At 40.0% G+C, this 16,823-nt stretch overlaps 2 protein-coding genes across 5 annotated transcripts; both read left to right on the plus strand.

Moving 5' to 3' along the window:
* Positions 1-502: 502 nt before the first annotated feature.
* LOC136705676 (calcium homeostasis modulator protein 2-like) lies at positions 503-5,337 on the plus strand. Its single transcript, XM_066679365.1, has 3 exons — positions 503-673; positions 1,053-1,865; positions 3,571-5,337. Exons 2-3 carry the CDS (start codon positions 1,320-1,322, stop codon positions 3,982-3,984), a joined length of 960 nt encoding a protein of 319 aa, XP_066535462.1. The 5' UTR covers positions 503-673; positions 1,053-1,319; the 3' UTR covers positions 3,985-5,337.
* A 472-nt stretch (positions 5,338-5,809) lies between these two features.
* On the plus strand, positions 5,810-16,272 carry si:dkey-51a16.9 (RING finger protein 122). 4 transcript variants are annotated; one of them, XM_066679733.1, is made up of 7 exons: positions 5,810-6,253; positions 6,755-6,834; positions 10,685-10,835; positions 10,964-11,006; positions 11,263-11,304; positions 11,451-11,533; positions 14,239-16,272. In XM_066679733.1, the coding sequence occupies exons 2-7, from the start codon at positions 6,810-6,812 to the stop codon at positions 14,357-14,359; spliced, it is 465 nt and encodes a 154-aa protein (XP_066535830.1). In that variant the 5' UTR covers positions 5,810-6,253; positions 6,755-6,809; the 3' UTR covers positions 14,360-16,272. The 4 variants fall into 4 exon arrangements, with proteins under 4 accessions (XP_066535830.1, XP_066535827.1, XP_066535829.1 ...); XM_066679730.1 differs by having other exon boundaries at positions 5,811-6,253; positions 6,485-6,834; XM_066679732.1 differs by having other exon boundaries at positions 5,811-6,253; positions 6,570-6,834.
* Positions 16,273-16,823: the final 551 nt, after the last annotated feature.

The following is a 16,823-nucleotide window of genomic DNA, read 5'->3' on the forward strand; positions in this document are numbered from 1 at the left end:
TCCTTATAACTTCAGTACAGATGGGCGGAGCTAATCTGCCTAAAGCCAACAGGACAACATAAGTAAACGAGTTGGTTTTTGTGACACAAAACACACGTTTCGCAGTTTGTTTTTTCTGTATGTGTGGAACTGGGTAGTGAATGCTTTAATGTTTTAAGAAGAAAAAAAACCTCATGCACTACAACAAAGGTTTCATTTCCCATAGTATGGGCCCATGTTACTTTACTAAGAACGTAAAGGCCATACATATTTTACATGATGCTAGCCTAGATGCTGCTTCTTGCCTTGCTGTGATTTGTGATTGTGTAGATAACATTTAAAGTGTTCTGTCCATCCGCAGTGATTTAGAATCAGTGCAGCCAGCCTCACAGCCATGTTGTACTTTGAGTCCTCTCCCCACATGTTTTAAATACACTTTTTTTCCACTGGGGAGGAAACCAGACTCCAGTTCCTGCTGACGATTCATTGCCTCTGGGTGTAAGAGACTCACTTATAAGTATGCTTTCTCTTACTGTTTCCAAATTGGGCACTGTTTAGAACAAGCACGGTTTGGTACAGACTGTAATAGAACCAGCTTCATTGGACTCATTTCTTTTTAGTGCACAGCCCTTCCTTTCTGTAGGAAACTTTGTGGATTTACATCAGAGAGAGCGGTACCCTTTAAGGATAGAACGTAAGTAAGCATGACGTTTATTATCCAGTCACATGTGTTTGTTTTTGCGGCTTTAACTTTGACTTATGATGCTGCGTATACTTTTGTTATGAATATTGTTTCTTTCAGTTATAGACTCTCTGTTTCATGCTTTCTTTCTGTGGTAACTCTGCCCAGAAGCTTACTTTAAATATATCCCTTTGAAACTCGAGCTGCTTTACTTTGTGTGGCTCAATCGAAAAGGAATGTAAATCAATGCAAAGCTTATTTCTTCGTCCTCTGTCACTTTTATAAAGTCTTGTTTTATGCTGTGTCATCTGCAGTTGTGCCTTTTTTTGTTGTGAACAATCTGTTTCTTGTTGTGTTTATTTACCAGATACTTTTAACCCTCTTTCTTCAGGTCCTGCAACCACGCTCCACAGTGCTGTCGATGTTACAGCTTGCCTTGGGGATTACATGTTAGAGCTTGTCTAGAGTTGCTCTGAGGACACATAAAATTGCAGATTCCGTTGCACTGTCCTTTCTGGATTTCGTCCATTTCTAGGACCTGCTGATTCTTGTTCACAGATGTGGGCTTGAGACCGTTTGGATTTGAATTCTCCCAGTTCCAGTCATCTGCAGCAAAACAAAGAAACACGCAGAAGGCAGGAAAAGAGAATAGGATTAAATGGCAGCTCTTATTTCAGAACCTTTCAAATTTGCTTCCCTCTTTTTCAAAAGCAAAGACGTCGTAATCTTCAATGGCCTCATAGCCCTGGGGACAGTGGCTAGTCAGACCGCATACAACATATTTGCATTTGAATGCCCATGTTCTTCTGAGAGGAATTACCTGTATGGGCTAGCTGCTATTGGTGTACCTGCCCTAGCTTTCTTTGTCATTGGGATAATGCTCAATCGAAACACATGGGATCTTGTTTCAGAATGTCGCATCAGAAAATGCCGGAGGTTTTCTGGGGCTGCTGCTTTTGCTCTGCTGCGGTCTATAGTCGGTCGAGCCATAGTGGCCCCTGTCACCTGGGCTGTGATCTCTCTCCTCAGAGGGGAGGCTTATGTGTGTGCACTCAGTGAGTTTGTGGACCCTATGTCTTTGGAAGGCTTCCCATCAACTCCACAGGGCCCGAATATCATGGCCCGGTTTCCGTGTAAAGATGTGCCTTCAGAGTTGCTGCGCTTCCAAAAACAGATTGAACGTCAGCTCAAGTATGAGTCTCAGGTACTATCTGTCTGTACTTTCCATTTTATTAGAAATTATTCCACTTAAATATATACAAACCCATTGAAGGGAGATAATCCACAGCCATACGAGGTCACAAGTCTTGGGCAGGGATAGTCTTCCCTCTCCCAACCATCACTCAGCATATTGCTAGCCACTGTGTGTATCTGTTAAATCCTCTCAAGTGCGAGAATAAAGTCATAATAATTTTGAGATTAAAGCTGGAAAAATCAGAGATATAATTTAGAGAATGTAGTCAAACACGTTTTGCAGCACATTTAATGAGGCAGACTCAACCCTTTGGGGTGTCCCTGAGAAATGCAGTGGATTGTTGAAGTCCTAAAATCGTAGGTGTATTGGCGATTCAAAAATGTGTCCGTAGGTGTGAATGTGTGAGTGTGTGTTGCCCTGTGAAGGACTGGCGCCCCCTCCAGGGTGTAATCCCACCTTGCGCCCAATGATGCTGACACACAGCTCCAGGATCCTGGGGTTGTGGGTTCGAGCCCTCTCCAGATGACTGTCTGTGAGAAGTTTGGTGTGTTCTCCCTGTGTCCGTGTGGGTTTCTCAGTGCTGTGGCCCTAAATATCTGTTGCAGGAAATGAGCTTGGGGCAGGAGGGAAACTTTGAGTAAAAACCATTAAATTTTTATTCACAAAAAGGATATTTCTACACTTGAAATATTAAGATAAGATAAGATAAAACTTTATTGATTCTGAAAGACATTGTAGTGTCACAGTATTGTACATAGAGCACAAGGGAATACATACAGAATAAAAAATAACAATAAATATTGCAGGGATATAGTAGTGGGTTACAGGGGGGAAAAGGGTGGTACAACAGTGCTATGAACCTTAATATATTAAATTTGAGTAGGGTCTATATACATTTAAGTTCTTGTATATGACACAAGAGCAGTCTTATCAGGTTAAAACTTACAGGTTTATATTTTCCACCTGGTGTTTTTGCACCCTCTACTTTTACATTGATGGCTTCACCTCTTAACAGTTAAATTTATGAGAATTTGATGTAGACCTTTTTAATGCCAAGTGAAAAAAATTATTCTGAAACTCTTCCAATATAGAACCTGTGAATAAATCACATATGGCATTCACATTTTATATTTGAATCCAGATTAAGTTTATAATTATATATAATTTTATATTAATTGTAATTAGGCATATTACTCCTTTTATGTAATGCATTATAAATTATGTTTCATAATTACCATCTTTAGGGCGGCACGGTGGTGCAGCATGTAGTGTCGCAGTCACACAGCTCCAGGGACCTGGAGGTTGTAGGTTCAATTCACGCTCCGGGTGACTGTCTGTGAGGAGTTGGTGTGTTCTCCCTGTGTCTGTGTGGGTTTCCTCTGGTTTCCTCCCACAATCCAAAAACACACGTTGGTAGGTTGATTGGTGACTCAAAAGTATCCGTAGGTGTGAGTGAATGTGTGTGTGTGTGTGTGTGTTGCCCTGTGAAGGACTGGCGCCCCCTCCAGGGTGTATTCCTGCCTTGCGCCCAATGATTCCAGGTAGGCTCTGGACCCACCGCGACCCTGAACTGGATAAGCGCTTACAGATAACGAATGAATGAATGAATTACCACGTTTATCTGTTTTTCCCTGAGTATTTTCTTTAAGGTGCATGCTTTGCTGGTTTGCCACTTACATCGTTTATACCATTCCTTTCCTGCTGTTTGTTTCAGCTGCTGGGCTGGCTGATGGTAGCAGTAGTCTCACTCAGCTTGTTCCTGCTGCTGTGTATGAAGCGCTGCTGCTCTCCCCTGGGGTACCAGCAGGAGGCGTACTGGTCCAGCTACCGCTCCAATGAGCAAATACTTTTCCAGCGAACTGCTGATACTCACGCTAAGATGAATGCAGCTCAGAATGTCAAGAACTTCTTTGGGTTCGTGGACCTGGACAAAGAAGAAAAAGAGCTTCTGGCAGGATGGCAGGGAGCCAAAGATGTTATTCCAAGCATGGAGTGGAACCGCATCACGGGCGTTTACCTCTACAGAGAAAACAGTGGAGCGCCACTCTATAGTCGTCTCAATAAATGGTCTGCTTACGCAAAGAACAACCATGAGGGCATTGAGGAAGAGATGGACATGATATACTAAACTGACAGACTATCTCACATACTTTCATTTTAATTGGGGGTTGAGGATATAGTATGTATTAAAAAACATGTTTTGAGCCTAGGTTATGATAAGCAGGGGACATGTAGAAGTCTATTTTAGCTTTGCACTGAAAACTGGACATTATTTTTCTCCCTCAGGTTTGCATTTATGTATGAATATGTTGAGTTATTTTTGGTTTTTGGTTCCTATGAAAATCCTCATGGCATTTTGGGTTAGTAATTATTTAATTTGTAGATACATTGATGTAAAGCTTAACATCAACAGTTTTTGAACAGCCTTAAAAACGTTCATAACATTTCTTTACGTTGAAAGTGCTGTTTGTTGAAAATGTTTATAATATTTGAATGACTTCTGTCTATATTTTTTGAGCTTATTTTCTTTTGGCACATGAGTCTTGGGCAGATGTTTATCCCAGGGATTTGAACCCATCGTGCTCTGCATGTTGGCTATTCTCTCAGGGCCAGATAAATGTAAAACAAGCTAAGGTTGTGTCAATAATGTGTGGATATTGGCAGAGGTGCATCATATTTTAAATACCTAATTCTCACAATGAATTTAATGTCCATGTAGCCACACTGGAAAAACCTGGTCAGGCAACAGCAAATGTGCCAATGCTAGATCTGAAACGATTAATTAGGTTTCCATTCACATCGCTGCTAGAGAAGCTCCAGATGGCTCTTGAAATTTATCAGTTGAAACCCTGGCTGGGGGATAAAACTGTGGCAAACACAACACAAGGAGGTTTCTAAAAATAACAGTAACAAGCCTGCAGTTCACCTTGGTTTATAGACACCTCTTTTCAAATGTACTATTTTGTACTGCCTTTAATTTTGGATTTGAAAGAGATTACCTCATAATTGTAAATATATCTATAACAGCACAACAGCCACTGTAATATGTGGGCCTATGGAAGCTAGGCCCTGAGGTAGCCAAAGGTATGCTATCACATACCGTTTATTTGTCTGCTTTATCTCAGCTTTTCACAGAGCTCCAGACTTCTAGACTTCACCTTAATGGACCTCTCCAGAGCAGCAGCCACTGAATCAGGCTGCTATTGTTTCCAGATCGGTTTATGTTAGCTCTCTATATATAATGTGACCTCATGAGGTCAAACTGGGGGTTTTCTTTTTAGGTTCCTGGTATTAAAGCTCAAACTGGGGGCTATTTATAATGTCTGACAAATATTTTTGGATTGTGCCTTTTGATTATTAGACTTGATTATTGAATTACTCTTTGTAAGCTAGCTCACCGGTAACTTCAATGACTTTACCATAGTTGTTACACTACTACAAATGTTTGAAAGTGTGATTTTGTCATAAGGATGGAATAATATCTCCAAATAAATTAGTATTTTATATAACAATGGCTTCATATATCAACTCATAATTGTGGTATAGGGTACCGTGATAGTTAAAAAGTAAATTCCATATTTTATTTATGTCTCAAAAATGGGCTTCCACTGATTCTATCACACTTCCTCTCTCTCACACACACACACTTCTATCATTCTCTGTCTCTTTCTATCTCACACCATGACTGATCTCTGTTTATATGTTGTGTAAACCAACAGAGAAGCTTTCCCCTTTTCCTTTCACAGCCTTCACTGCCTCACTATTCCGTCTGTCTGCCCGCTAGCCTAGCCGCTGTCACCTCTTAATAGACTGCAGCTGGAGAGGGTTAGGAGGGCGTTAAAACCGGGGGGGGGGGGGGGGGCACGACAGGGGAGAGAAAGCAGGGAGGCGGGGGGAGAGGCGGGAGAAAGGAGCGCTGTGATGCAGGCACCAAATCACATGAGCTGAGATATGTTTACAAACTGAGCAGGCGAGGAGTGTTCGTCATCATTATGAGGAGCCAGGGCTTGAGGAGAAGACTGGGAAAGCACTGGAGCTGAAGTATACACACAAAGGGTGGAGCTTTTCTTCTCCAGGCGCTTATTTTTTGTTTTCTCCTCTCTGCCTCATCTCCTCTGGGCTTTTTGGTGGAGAGAAAGAGAGAGCAGGGCAGATGGTGAAGAGGAGACAGAGCCGACACCAGCACAATGCCACTCACAGCTTGAAGGAGCTACATTCACAGCTCCATTCACTCAGACACTGCACTCAGCCTCAGCTGCTTTGTTGCTGCTGATTGGAACCAGAAGATCACTCTGAAGGACGAGACAAGCAGGTGGGCTTCGGAAAGGTGGGACGAGGAGACACAGGGACGAGTAGAACCTCGTGACAATGTTTTGGAGGTAGACAAAGCAGAGCAAGTGAGTCCACTTCCATGACCCACATATGTTCCAGATAGAAAAGCAGTAGCCTGTTTGTATTATAGTGACAAGAAGAATTAGAACATGCCATTAATAATAATAATAATTTCTAATCAATTAAAGAGACTAATCTATGTTAAATATGTCAAGGACTTTTTTTGAAAGATGACCCTGGACAAAAGAAAAAGTGATGCTTAGATCTTACCTGTGTTTCATTCTTATGACAAATAGCAGTGCTGACCACTCTGAGGTCTGTGCCAGTGAATTTTCTGAAGTGGACAATGAGTGACTTGTCTTTATGAATGTTTCAACCAAGAAAACAAACAAATCCTGCCCCCACACAGACGCTGAAGAGAATGTGGTGGGTGCTGGCAGTGTGTTGACCAGAGGCTGTGAGGATTTCTTCAGCTGTGGTGTTGTAGGAGTTTTTTGTGAGGACAAATCCAAGATCATTTTTCTGATTTTTGTCTTGGGGGGTGTCTACCTTGTTTGCAAACCCAGCCTTCAACACAGCCTTGTGGAACCCATCTATTGGAGCGGCCTGACATCTACTTTCATGAACACTCTACTGTGGTGTGACGGTGAGTATGAATCATAACACCCCCGCGCACACGCACGCGCACACACATACACACACACACACACACACATTAACCCCATGCCCAGAATTATTCTTCTTGTTATCCTAGGCCTTAGACACTCTTTCCTAAAACATGTTATTCACAGCGTCTCCAGCCTTCTCCATGGCTTTCTATCAATGATTCACTAACACCCTCCTAAGATTACAACCTCTGTCTTCACACATACAAGTGAAAGCCCTGTAGTTTTCTCCAGGCAGAGTCTCAGGTACGACCCAAACTAGTGCACACACTAGAGGGATGTATGCTACCTCTTATCAGGAGGGAGAGACTTTGTGTGTGTGTGTGTGTGTGTGTGTGTGTGTGTGTGTGTGTGTGTGTGTGTGTGTGTGTTTTGCTTGTGTTAAGTGATTTTATCTGGGGAAATTTTCTGTTCTTTGCCAGGGAATTTTATGCCTTTGTAAGATTCCTTCTTGAAAAGTACTCGGTCTATGCATGAATTTCTCAGGATAAAATCACTTAAACAAGCAAAATACATAGAAACAAGATTTATGGTGTTATAAGACTCTTCCAAAATATTATGAGAAAGATTACCTGTCCTGGCTTGATGTGAGCTGGTTTACATTTTTATCAATGTGAGATTTTCACAGCGTTCAGTCATATGAACCGAATGTGTGCTGTTAAGCCGTGTTTGATGCCTGATTTCAGATGCTATTATTATAATGTAATATAATATATTATTATGGACAAAAGTGTCCATAGGTATGAATGTGTGTGTGTGTGTGTGTGTGTTGCCCTGTGAAGGACTGGCGCCCCCTCCAGTGTGTGTTCACGTCTTGCGCCCAGGTAGGCTCTGGACCCACCGCGACCCTGAACTGGATAAGCGGTTTCAGACGATGAATGAATGAATGCCCTATGCATTTGCCCCTCCACACCCCTAAAACGTTAGACTGAGCAGATGGTGGGCTTCATGGCAGAGGTCTGAAGCTGCAGTCACTTCTGTGCCTTTGTGCATGGACAATTGCCCAGGCTTCACCCAGGCTCTGCCAACTGCTCTCTTTCTCTCTTTCTCTCTTTCTTTCTCTCTCTTTCTCTCTCTCTCTCTCTCTCTCTCTCTCTCTCTGTCCAACTAAAAGCCTTTACCTCCCTCCTTTGTCTTTACCTTACACCTTTTTCTGTCTCTGAAATGTCAGTTTTACAGCAGAAGGGAAAAACATATATATATATATATATATATATATATATATATATATAACTTTACAGAACAGTAAATGAAGTGATTGTAAAGAGATTTTATTTCTCAGCTAATTTTCTCAGTTTCTCTGATCATCGCAAAAATGTATCTATAGGTAAAAAATTTGCAAATTATGCAAACAAGTAAAACAAGCAAAACAACTGAGGATAAACAGTATTGACCTGAAAAATACACATTCCATCACTTAATTAATGTAATTTATACATTATGCAGATATTTTTGATTGGTGTGATATGTGTTAAAGTACGTATTAGTGAACTGGTCTAGACCATGAACAGAGCCTTTGTCAGTAACATTCCTAGATTATCTAGAATACAGAATAACAAGGTTTTAGCTGTTACTCGACAGCATGTGTAACCAATACAAACACAAAGTGGAACTGGGGAATGATAAAATGTGTTGAATTCATTCTTGGCATGGAGCTAACCCTGCCGAGAGTGTTCCAATGTAATTTATTAGAAAACACAAACCCCTTGTCGCAGTGAATAACAGAGAATTTGGTCTGTATCGTGAGGTATAAATGGTTCAGTACAGTTTTTATCAGAATGAATATACAATAGAGAATGTAGCATACTTGTGGTCTTTGTTTTGGAGACAAAGAGAAGTGCACAGTTCTGCTTAATACAGTTCATTCCTTCTTATTTAGCAGTTAATGTGAGGTGTTTATGACACATGTATTGTACAGTAGGAGTCAGGCAGCTCTGACTGTAGAGATTTCACACTGTCTGCCCCCTTTTATGGCTTCCCACAGTGAAGCTTCTTTTCTGCCTTTTGTCTCCCCCACATACAGAATGCATGAGGGATGTCCGTAGCTCTGCTGGCTTCATCATTATATTCACCAACAAACATTAAATATGGTAGTCTGGCATTTGGCAGCACATTTCTTCTGTTTTCTCTAGTGTCAATGATTTATAGTTAGTAGAACACTACAATATTATATTATATATGAAACAATGATAATATCTTTAATCTAGTGAATTGATTTACATTGTGAGGTGGTTTCTAAACCTGATGTCACTGGATTATATATATTTTATATAGTGAAATTGTCATATTCCATTGGCAGATTATTTGTGAAAAAAACTTTTATTTGGATTAAATCACCTAAAACCCATCTCATTGGAAATACACAGAAAAAAAAACATTATAACCATTTCCTTGTTGCTACATTTACAGTTCATTGTCTCAGCTATTCTGACAAGTCAGGAACACTTTGTATTTCTACAGTTCAGACTGTAACTGAAAAAGCTGAACTTTTTAAAGCCTTTCAATGTCACTGCTGGATTGAGAATAGTCCACCAACCGAAAATATCCAGCTACTGTCCATGACCCAAATCATACCTGCGCTGTGGTGGTCCTGATCATTGAAGAACAGGGAGAAATGGGGCAAACAAATTATGTTAGTAAGAGATGGACTACAGTGTGTTATTGTAGAACTAGTGGAAAGTGGGGCTGAGAGAATGGACCGTGAGAGTAGAAACGAGGTTTTCAAAATGTTATGATTGATTGGTGTATGTTGTGTATAATTTTACAATTTCATAATATTTATACATTCTCATAAAATGCACATATTCACTAGGTTTAATTTTTTCATTTTATAAGACTTTTTGCTAGATATTGCCAGCTGCATCTGATTATGTATGAAGATGACCAAAGACGTGCCTGAGATGGTCTCATATATGGGTTTAGATTGCAGAGATTTATTGCTTGTAGCGCAGTAATTGCTGACATATTTTACCTCTCTTTTTAAGTATACACTTGCTTTCAACTATTTTCAGTGGCTTTTTATGGGTTTTTTTTAACTGGGAGATAATTGTTGTTAACCAAGTAAAACTATTTCTAAGAGTCCCTGTCAATACCTATAGTAAGACTATTCACATCACTGTTAATAATATAGTCTTCTCTAATCGTTTGTTGATAAGAATTTCTGATGTGAGAGAAACTATATTTTGCCTGAAATTGATATAAAACCATTAACACAAGTATGTGACTGAGGGAAGTAAAGTCCCTTCAGTTATTGGGCCTGCAGTTTCTAAACAGTGGCTGTTGTATGTCATTGTGGTATCAAGTAAATTGACTTCTTCTCTTGTTCTTCAGTTGGAGTAGATGTATTACAGTGAAAAGTTCATGCAACTCAATGAAGTCCAACCGTGAGTGCAGTGTTACGGCAATATGAGAATCATGAAGATGCTCAAGCCACAAAATGTATGCAATATGCATGGTGGAGCCACACTCGGCTGTACACGGGAGTCGCAGTGCACTGAGTGGTCTGCCAAGGGCCTCGTAAAGACAAAGATGTGATCCACTCACTCATCAACTGACAAATGCTAATTTGTGATTTATGGTCATGCTGAAAGAGTGTGGAAAACAATACGAATGTTATCTGCCAGAGACTTTGAGCTGCTGCAGCCATTTAATTCAATTTCACTCAGGCTCCAATCACAAGCAGCTAAAACACTGATATATAGCCTCATATAGTAGCCCTACAGAGAGGGCATGTTGTTGTTGTTTATTTATAAACATGCACTAATACGTTATAAGAGTTCTTGTTTTTGGCTTTGAATATGTTTGAATGTGAACCTGTCTTTGGCTTTGCAGGATGTCTGTGTGACCTAGGACTGCAGATTTCAGACTGCAAAATGAGCACTGACACTACGTACCGCCTTCCACTGAATGTCTACGTCATCATCCTTGGGATTGGCCTCTTCATCTTCATGTTAAGCATGATCTTCTGTTGTTACTTGTTCAGGTAAACTTTTGACTTTAGCATTGGGACTAATATATGTAAGCAAATAATTGAACGTGTGGCAATGTGTGCAATCATTAATTTGTTCTCTCTCTGGATTTAATCAAGCTAAACACTATATTCATTCACAGCCTTAGAAGACAAGGCACACGGGAGCAGTACGGATACAATGAGGTGCATATCATACATATTTATATTTAAAAAGGACAAGTTGATCCTCATTGATGCCCATGATCTGCTGTTCAAATTAGCATCAAACGACCCCATTATTCTGCATGATGCTAACCAACGCTGTGTCTGTTAGTCCAACAAATCAGAACTAGGCAGTTAGAGTTCTGACCATTTATTGTGCTCCCCATTATCATTTTTGATTTTCCAGAGGTGTTGTGCTGTAAAGGTATAATAGTGTTTTAATTGTTGTATTTTGCAGGTGGTCTTAAAAGGAGCGGGGAAGAAGCTAAGCCTACTGGGGGTAAGTAAGGTTAATGATTATAACAAACATCACAAAACCGTGAGACGTGAAACTGAAATTAACTGTAGAAACCGGTTTGCTTCAAATATTATACAAATTATAGTCAAACCAGGAGGTACAGACTGTTTTTATTTCTCTCCCTGTAGCAGACCTGTGCAGTTTGCTTGGAAGAGTTCAGGAGTAGAGACGAGCTTGGCGTGTGTCCTTGCTCTCATGCATTCCACAAGAAGTAAGCCTATTTCCCATGCTGCCCACCACACACACACACAAAAACACACCCACCCACATTTCATACGCTGTCACTGTAAAACACACATAGGGCCATTGTATATCATTTTAGTTTGAAAGTACCAAAACCTATTTCCTGATTTCTTGCAACTTGTAGTATTCCTCCAGCAAGTTGGAGTGGACTAATACCGCAGGCTGGAAAAACTCCAAATGTGAGGGGCATAACTCCAAAAATAGAGGGCAGATCTGTGTGCTTCACTATTGGTGGTTGAGAGGTTCGATGAGTTTTCCAGAAGTCTGGGGTCAGTGTAGCTGCTGTATTAATGTAAACATAGTTATCCTGTTGATTATTCTTTCGATTCGATTTTTCTTAAGTTCATTCAATACATAAGTCACAGATGTGACACTGTGGCATTTGATTTATTTAATTAGAGCATGTCTACTGGTTGAGATCCAGGTTTGTTTCTTCCTCTTTATGTTTCACATTAACTGTCTACAAATCTAGCTTATGTCTATTTGTGTTAATGTTGAAATTAGCTTTATAAAACATTCTATCAATGTTTGCTCGAACCCATGAGCTATAACTACGACTGACATGCAAACTGCGCAGATTTGCTTTTATAAATATTGGGCATGTTATTTATTAACTGATCTTGATCTGAACTTTAAATTCCTAGGTATTTATCAGAAAGAGTTGTATTCATAATTGAATTAAATTAACCTTCAGTCAACAATGGCATTGTCATCAGTCCAATTAATTTTTGCATATGAATACCAACTTTAACAAAAAAAGGCTTCATGAACCTACCTCTTACTCTGTTTTGCAAAATTAAGGAGATAGTGGTCCCAGGCGAGGAGAGATTAATTAATTAATATGTAGACATATTGCATTTGCTGTATATACAACTATTGCATCATATCATCAAAATGGTAAAACATCATAAAACATGAACCTACCGAATTAGAGCCTATTTGTATACATTTGTAAACCCACTAGGAGTTGAAAACAACCTGTTTGGAGTTTAGTCCCTCCTAACTGGAGCTGGTCAAACCTGATAGAATACATACTTGGAATGTAGAGTCTAGGTTTGGCCCTTCAGGCTTCATAGTGACATGTTTGTTGTTCCTTTGTTTGCCTCCATTTAATTTTATTGTTGCTTCTTCCTTTTTCCCGTTCAGTTGTTCTCATCATCTGATCCATTAATTCCAATACATTAGGGTTTTTGTCATACTTTAATATATTGGTTCACCAACTTTATGCAGAAGGGGCAATATTTGTTATGCCGTGCATTTTATATTGACCAGCATGAATCCTAACTACTGACCTCTGTGTCTCAAGGCCTGTGTTAGGACATCATAAGTGCACTTAAGAAGACAAAAAAAAACCAATATATCAAAATGCAAAGCAATGGAGAATGTGCGTAAAATGTATTAAAATGAGGCAGATAGCTTCAAGCATAAGGCATGAGTTTTCATGGCCAAAATAACCTAGTCATTAAAGTTATTATCAAATCACATGTATTTGTATAGCGCTTATTACAACTGATGTTGTCACAAAGCAGCTTCACAGAATTCCAGTAAAGAAGAATATGTATCAAAAAACTCCCTCAGCTGAGGAAGAAACCTTGGGAGGAACTAAGGCTCACAAGGGGGGACCTATCCTCCTCTGGTCAATCTACTGGTGAAAATGGTTAGGAGTTCATAAACTTCAATGGCAGCAGATAGTGTCACAGTCACACAGCTCCAGGGACCTGGAGGTTGTGGGTTCGATTCCTGCTCCGGGTGACTGTCTGTGAGGAGTTGGTGTGTTCTCCCTGTGTCTGCGTGGGTTTCCTCTGGGTGCTCCGGTTTCCTCCCACAGTCCAAAAACACACATTTGTAGGTGGATTGGCGACTCAAAAGTGTCCGTACGTGTGTGTGTGTTGCCCTGTGAAGGACTGGCGCCCCCTCCAGGGTGTATTCCTGCCTTGCGCCCAATGATTCCAGGTAGGCTCTGGACCCACCGTGACCCTGAAATGGATAAGTGGTTACAGATAATGGATGGATGGATGGAAAACTTCAATCTAGGGTGGGCAGCTCCAAGACAATTGATGGTGGCTGGAGGGTGGGCAGCTGGTCTGAAGTGTGGAGCAGGAGATCAACAATCAGTCATCCATCAATGTCCAGGTCGGCGGTTGTTTACTCGTACAAAGGTAGAAGGATGGAGTTAGTTTTGTTCTGTTTGGGTGAATGTAAAGCAGAGAATGTGAACATTTCCAGAGTGTGGCTAATGACTCCAGCAGATCTGACTATGACAGCATTAACTAAAAGGAGAGAACCAGATGAACACACAGACGTGGGAGCATCTATATTAATATATTTATATTACATGTGCTCTGCCTTCCAGGACACTACCTCTTTACCCTGTTACCCTCAGTGAGATGTTACAAAATTATAAGAACTCACATCTCCAAACTCAAACACTTTTCTGAAGTAAATTATACAAATTTCTGCCTCAACTTCTCTTAACCCCAAACCCCCATCTGTCTACAGTTCTCAAGTGCAATTTACCATAGTGTTTTTGAGCTATTCAAATTACATTTTATCAGTCTTAATAATTATTTTTTAGATTTTATTTTATTTTGTATTAATTTATATTCCTCATTATTAAATATGTTCACAGTGTGAATTCCTTCTCTCTTTCTCTTTCTTTCTCTGCATGTTCAGGTGTTTGGTGAAGTGGCTGGAAATACGAAGTGTTTGCCCCATGTGTAATAAACCCATCTGCAGGCTCCAGCCTGATCCTCCGCAGGGGGCAGAGGGGCCACAGAACCCCCTGGAGGTGTGATGGAAGAGGGCTGGTGTCAGTAAGAGAAATGGGACACTGTCTCTCTCTCGCTGTGTGGAACTTACTTAGCTTCACCCAAGAACAATAAAAAACACAGTATCACTTCAAGTCATTTGGCCCACTCCCATATTCCACTGGCATTCATTCTATGGCTAGAAAAGTCCTCTAGTACATCAAGGAGGAGCTTTCACAATGACGCTGAAGTCTTGAAGTTCTGACATAATGCACCATGCATTCAGCCTTAATAACATGCAGTCAGATAGACGCTCCAGACAGAGAGAGGTTTTGGCTATTAACAAAGACTTGCACAGAATGTGAATAATTTGAGTAGCCACTGCACAATATATATGCAAACATATGCCATCGGATTGTCAGGGGACGCTATATTTCCACAGGCCAATAAGGAGGCATTATACGACAAGAGAGTCATAATGGAGCATTTCAGTGTCCATAGCCTGACCCCATCTCTGGAGTCCTGTGATCTAGGGTTGTTTTGTTCTCATTCAGGTTTGGTAAAATGAATCCTGTTTATCAGTGGGTCACAGAAGTTTCTGGATTTGAAAAACCCAAAATGCCTGTTGTTGTGGCCTTCCTGGCACTATTTGGATAGGCTTGGGCCAACTTGCCTTTGGGTAATCTTTAAATAATTTCTAAGTCTTTATTTTATATTGTTTAGACCTCTAAATAAAGTGTAACATTTCTGTGATGGTTTTTCAATTGTAAATTTGTTTACTGAACAGCAGATATTTTCCCAATTAGGACCGTAGAATATTCTGATTATTGTAATGTAGAAGATGATATTTCAATTCCCAAACCTGGTAAGCACACCAAGCCATACCTTTGAGTCTTTGCACAAGACTTCTAACATTAGAGCTAACTTATTTGTAATGGGATTCATCCTGTAATTCGCTCATGACAAGAGAATCTCCCCAAATCCCATAACTGCAATGTAAATGTCTTGTACATATGCTTATACCATGCCTGTATGTGTTTTGTATTTCTATTCAGTTCAAAATCATGTCATGTATATACTGACTACATTTATTTTTTATCTGCGTATACAACAGAAACTTTCCTGTTAACCTATGCTCATATTTAACGCTGAATTTCAAACCCAACAAAAGCCTTTTTTCAAGTCTAAATGCAAACAATTCTTGTGTCTATGCCTGCTATTTTACATGAAAAACTTGCTATCTGTGTTAATGGGCCAGTCTTGTGACTGTCGTCAACAGTGAGTGCCACCACGTTTACATCACTGAACCTTCTTTACAGTTGTTGCCAGAGAGATGCAAAGCATTATATTTTTAAGCCGTTATTAGTATGTATCGGCCTAAACTGAATGATTTCACTCTCCAACAATTTTCTGTGTGAAATGCTGTGAAAGGATGTATTCAAAACATACAAACTGCAAACACTAAAACACACTTTAATAAAGTTTTTTTCAACACATTAAGCCCTGTAACTATTGTAAACTATTGCTAAATACTGTAGCATAAACACACAGTAAAGTCCTGTAAAGTTACAGAAATACTAGTCATGGTTTTACAGCAAAATAATAAGAAAAACACCAAATTAGGCATATAATACATTTTTAGAGATGTCTGAGATTTCATTTTTACAGGAACATTGTAGGATTCCAAAGTTCACTTTTCTCTCAATGACTCTGTTACGCATTCATTCATCTTCTGTAACCTGATCATTGTCACAGAGGGTCCAGTGCCTGTCTGGAGTCATTGGGTGCAAGGTAGGAATGCACCCTGAACAGGGGGCTAGTCCCTCACAGGTCAGTGAACAATTGCATAGACAATCCACCTACCAACGTGTTTTTGAGTGGTGGGAGGAAACTGGAGCACCCAAGGAACCCTACACAGAAACTAGGAGAACACGTTGCACTCCACAAAGACTGTGAAACAAGGCATGGACTGAACCCAGGATTTATATGGATTTATACAATGATTTTAATTGTTGTTTTAAAGCAAAATAAACATAGATCCTATATGTAGTTAAGTCTTTAAGAGAAGAAAAGCAGCCTACTTTATTTTTAAAATGTATTTATTTATTTAATATTCATCCAGAAAATACTGGCGCCCACTTCAGGGTCTTCCTGCCTTGCGCCCAGTGATCGCCCGGTTAGGCTCTAGACCCACTGTTTACAAAGATTACAGACATTGAATGAATGTTGCCATAGTAGAGTTGAGTAAAAACCATGTGGCCTACATATGATGTTCATCCTTCAGCTGATCCACGGCAGTTTAGTAAATATATTCTCATGGCCTGAGGTATAACAGACCAAAAGCATCAGAATTACAGAGAAGCAAACTGCAATAGCCTCCGCCTTGGTACTTTCTTTAATGCAAAACAAGCTTATGCAAATCAGAGCTCAAAATTAAGATGTGATATAGAATGATTAGGCTCTTGCAGTTTTAATACGGTGTTCCTCTGCAGCATTGACTAACATAGGGTC

This window comes from Hoplias malabaricus, chromosome 8 (assembly GCF_029633855.1).
Source record: "Hoplias malabaricus isolate fHopMal1 chromosome 8, fHopMal1.hap1, whole genome shotgun sequence".
In the NCBI taxonomy this organism is placed as follows: Eukaryota; Metazoa; Chordata; class Actinopteri; order Characiformes; family Erythrinidae; genus Hoplias; species Hoplias malabaricus.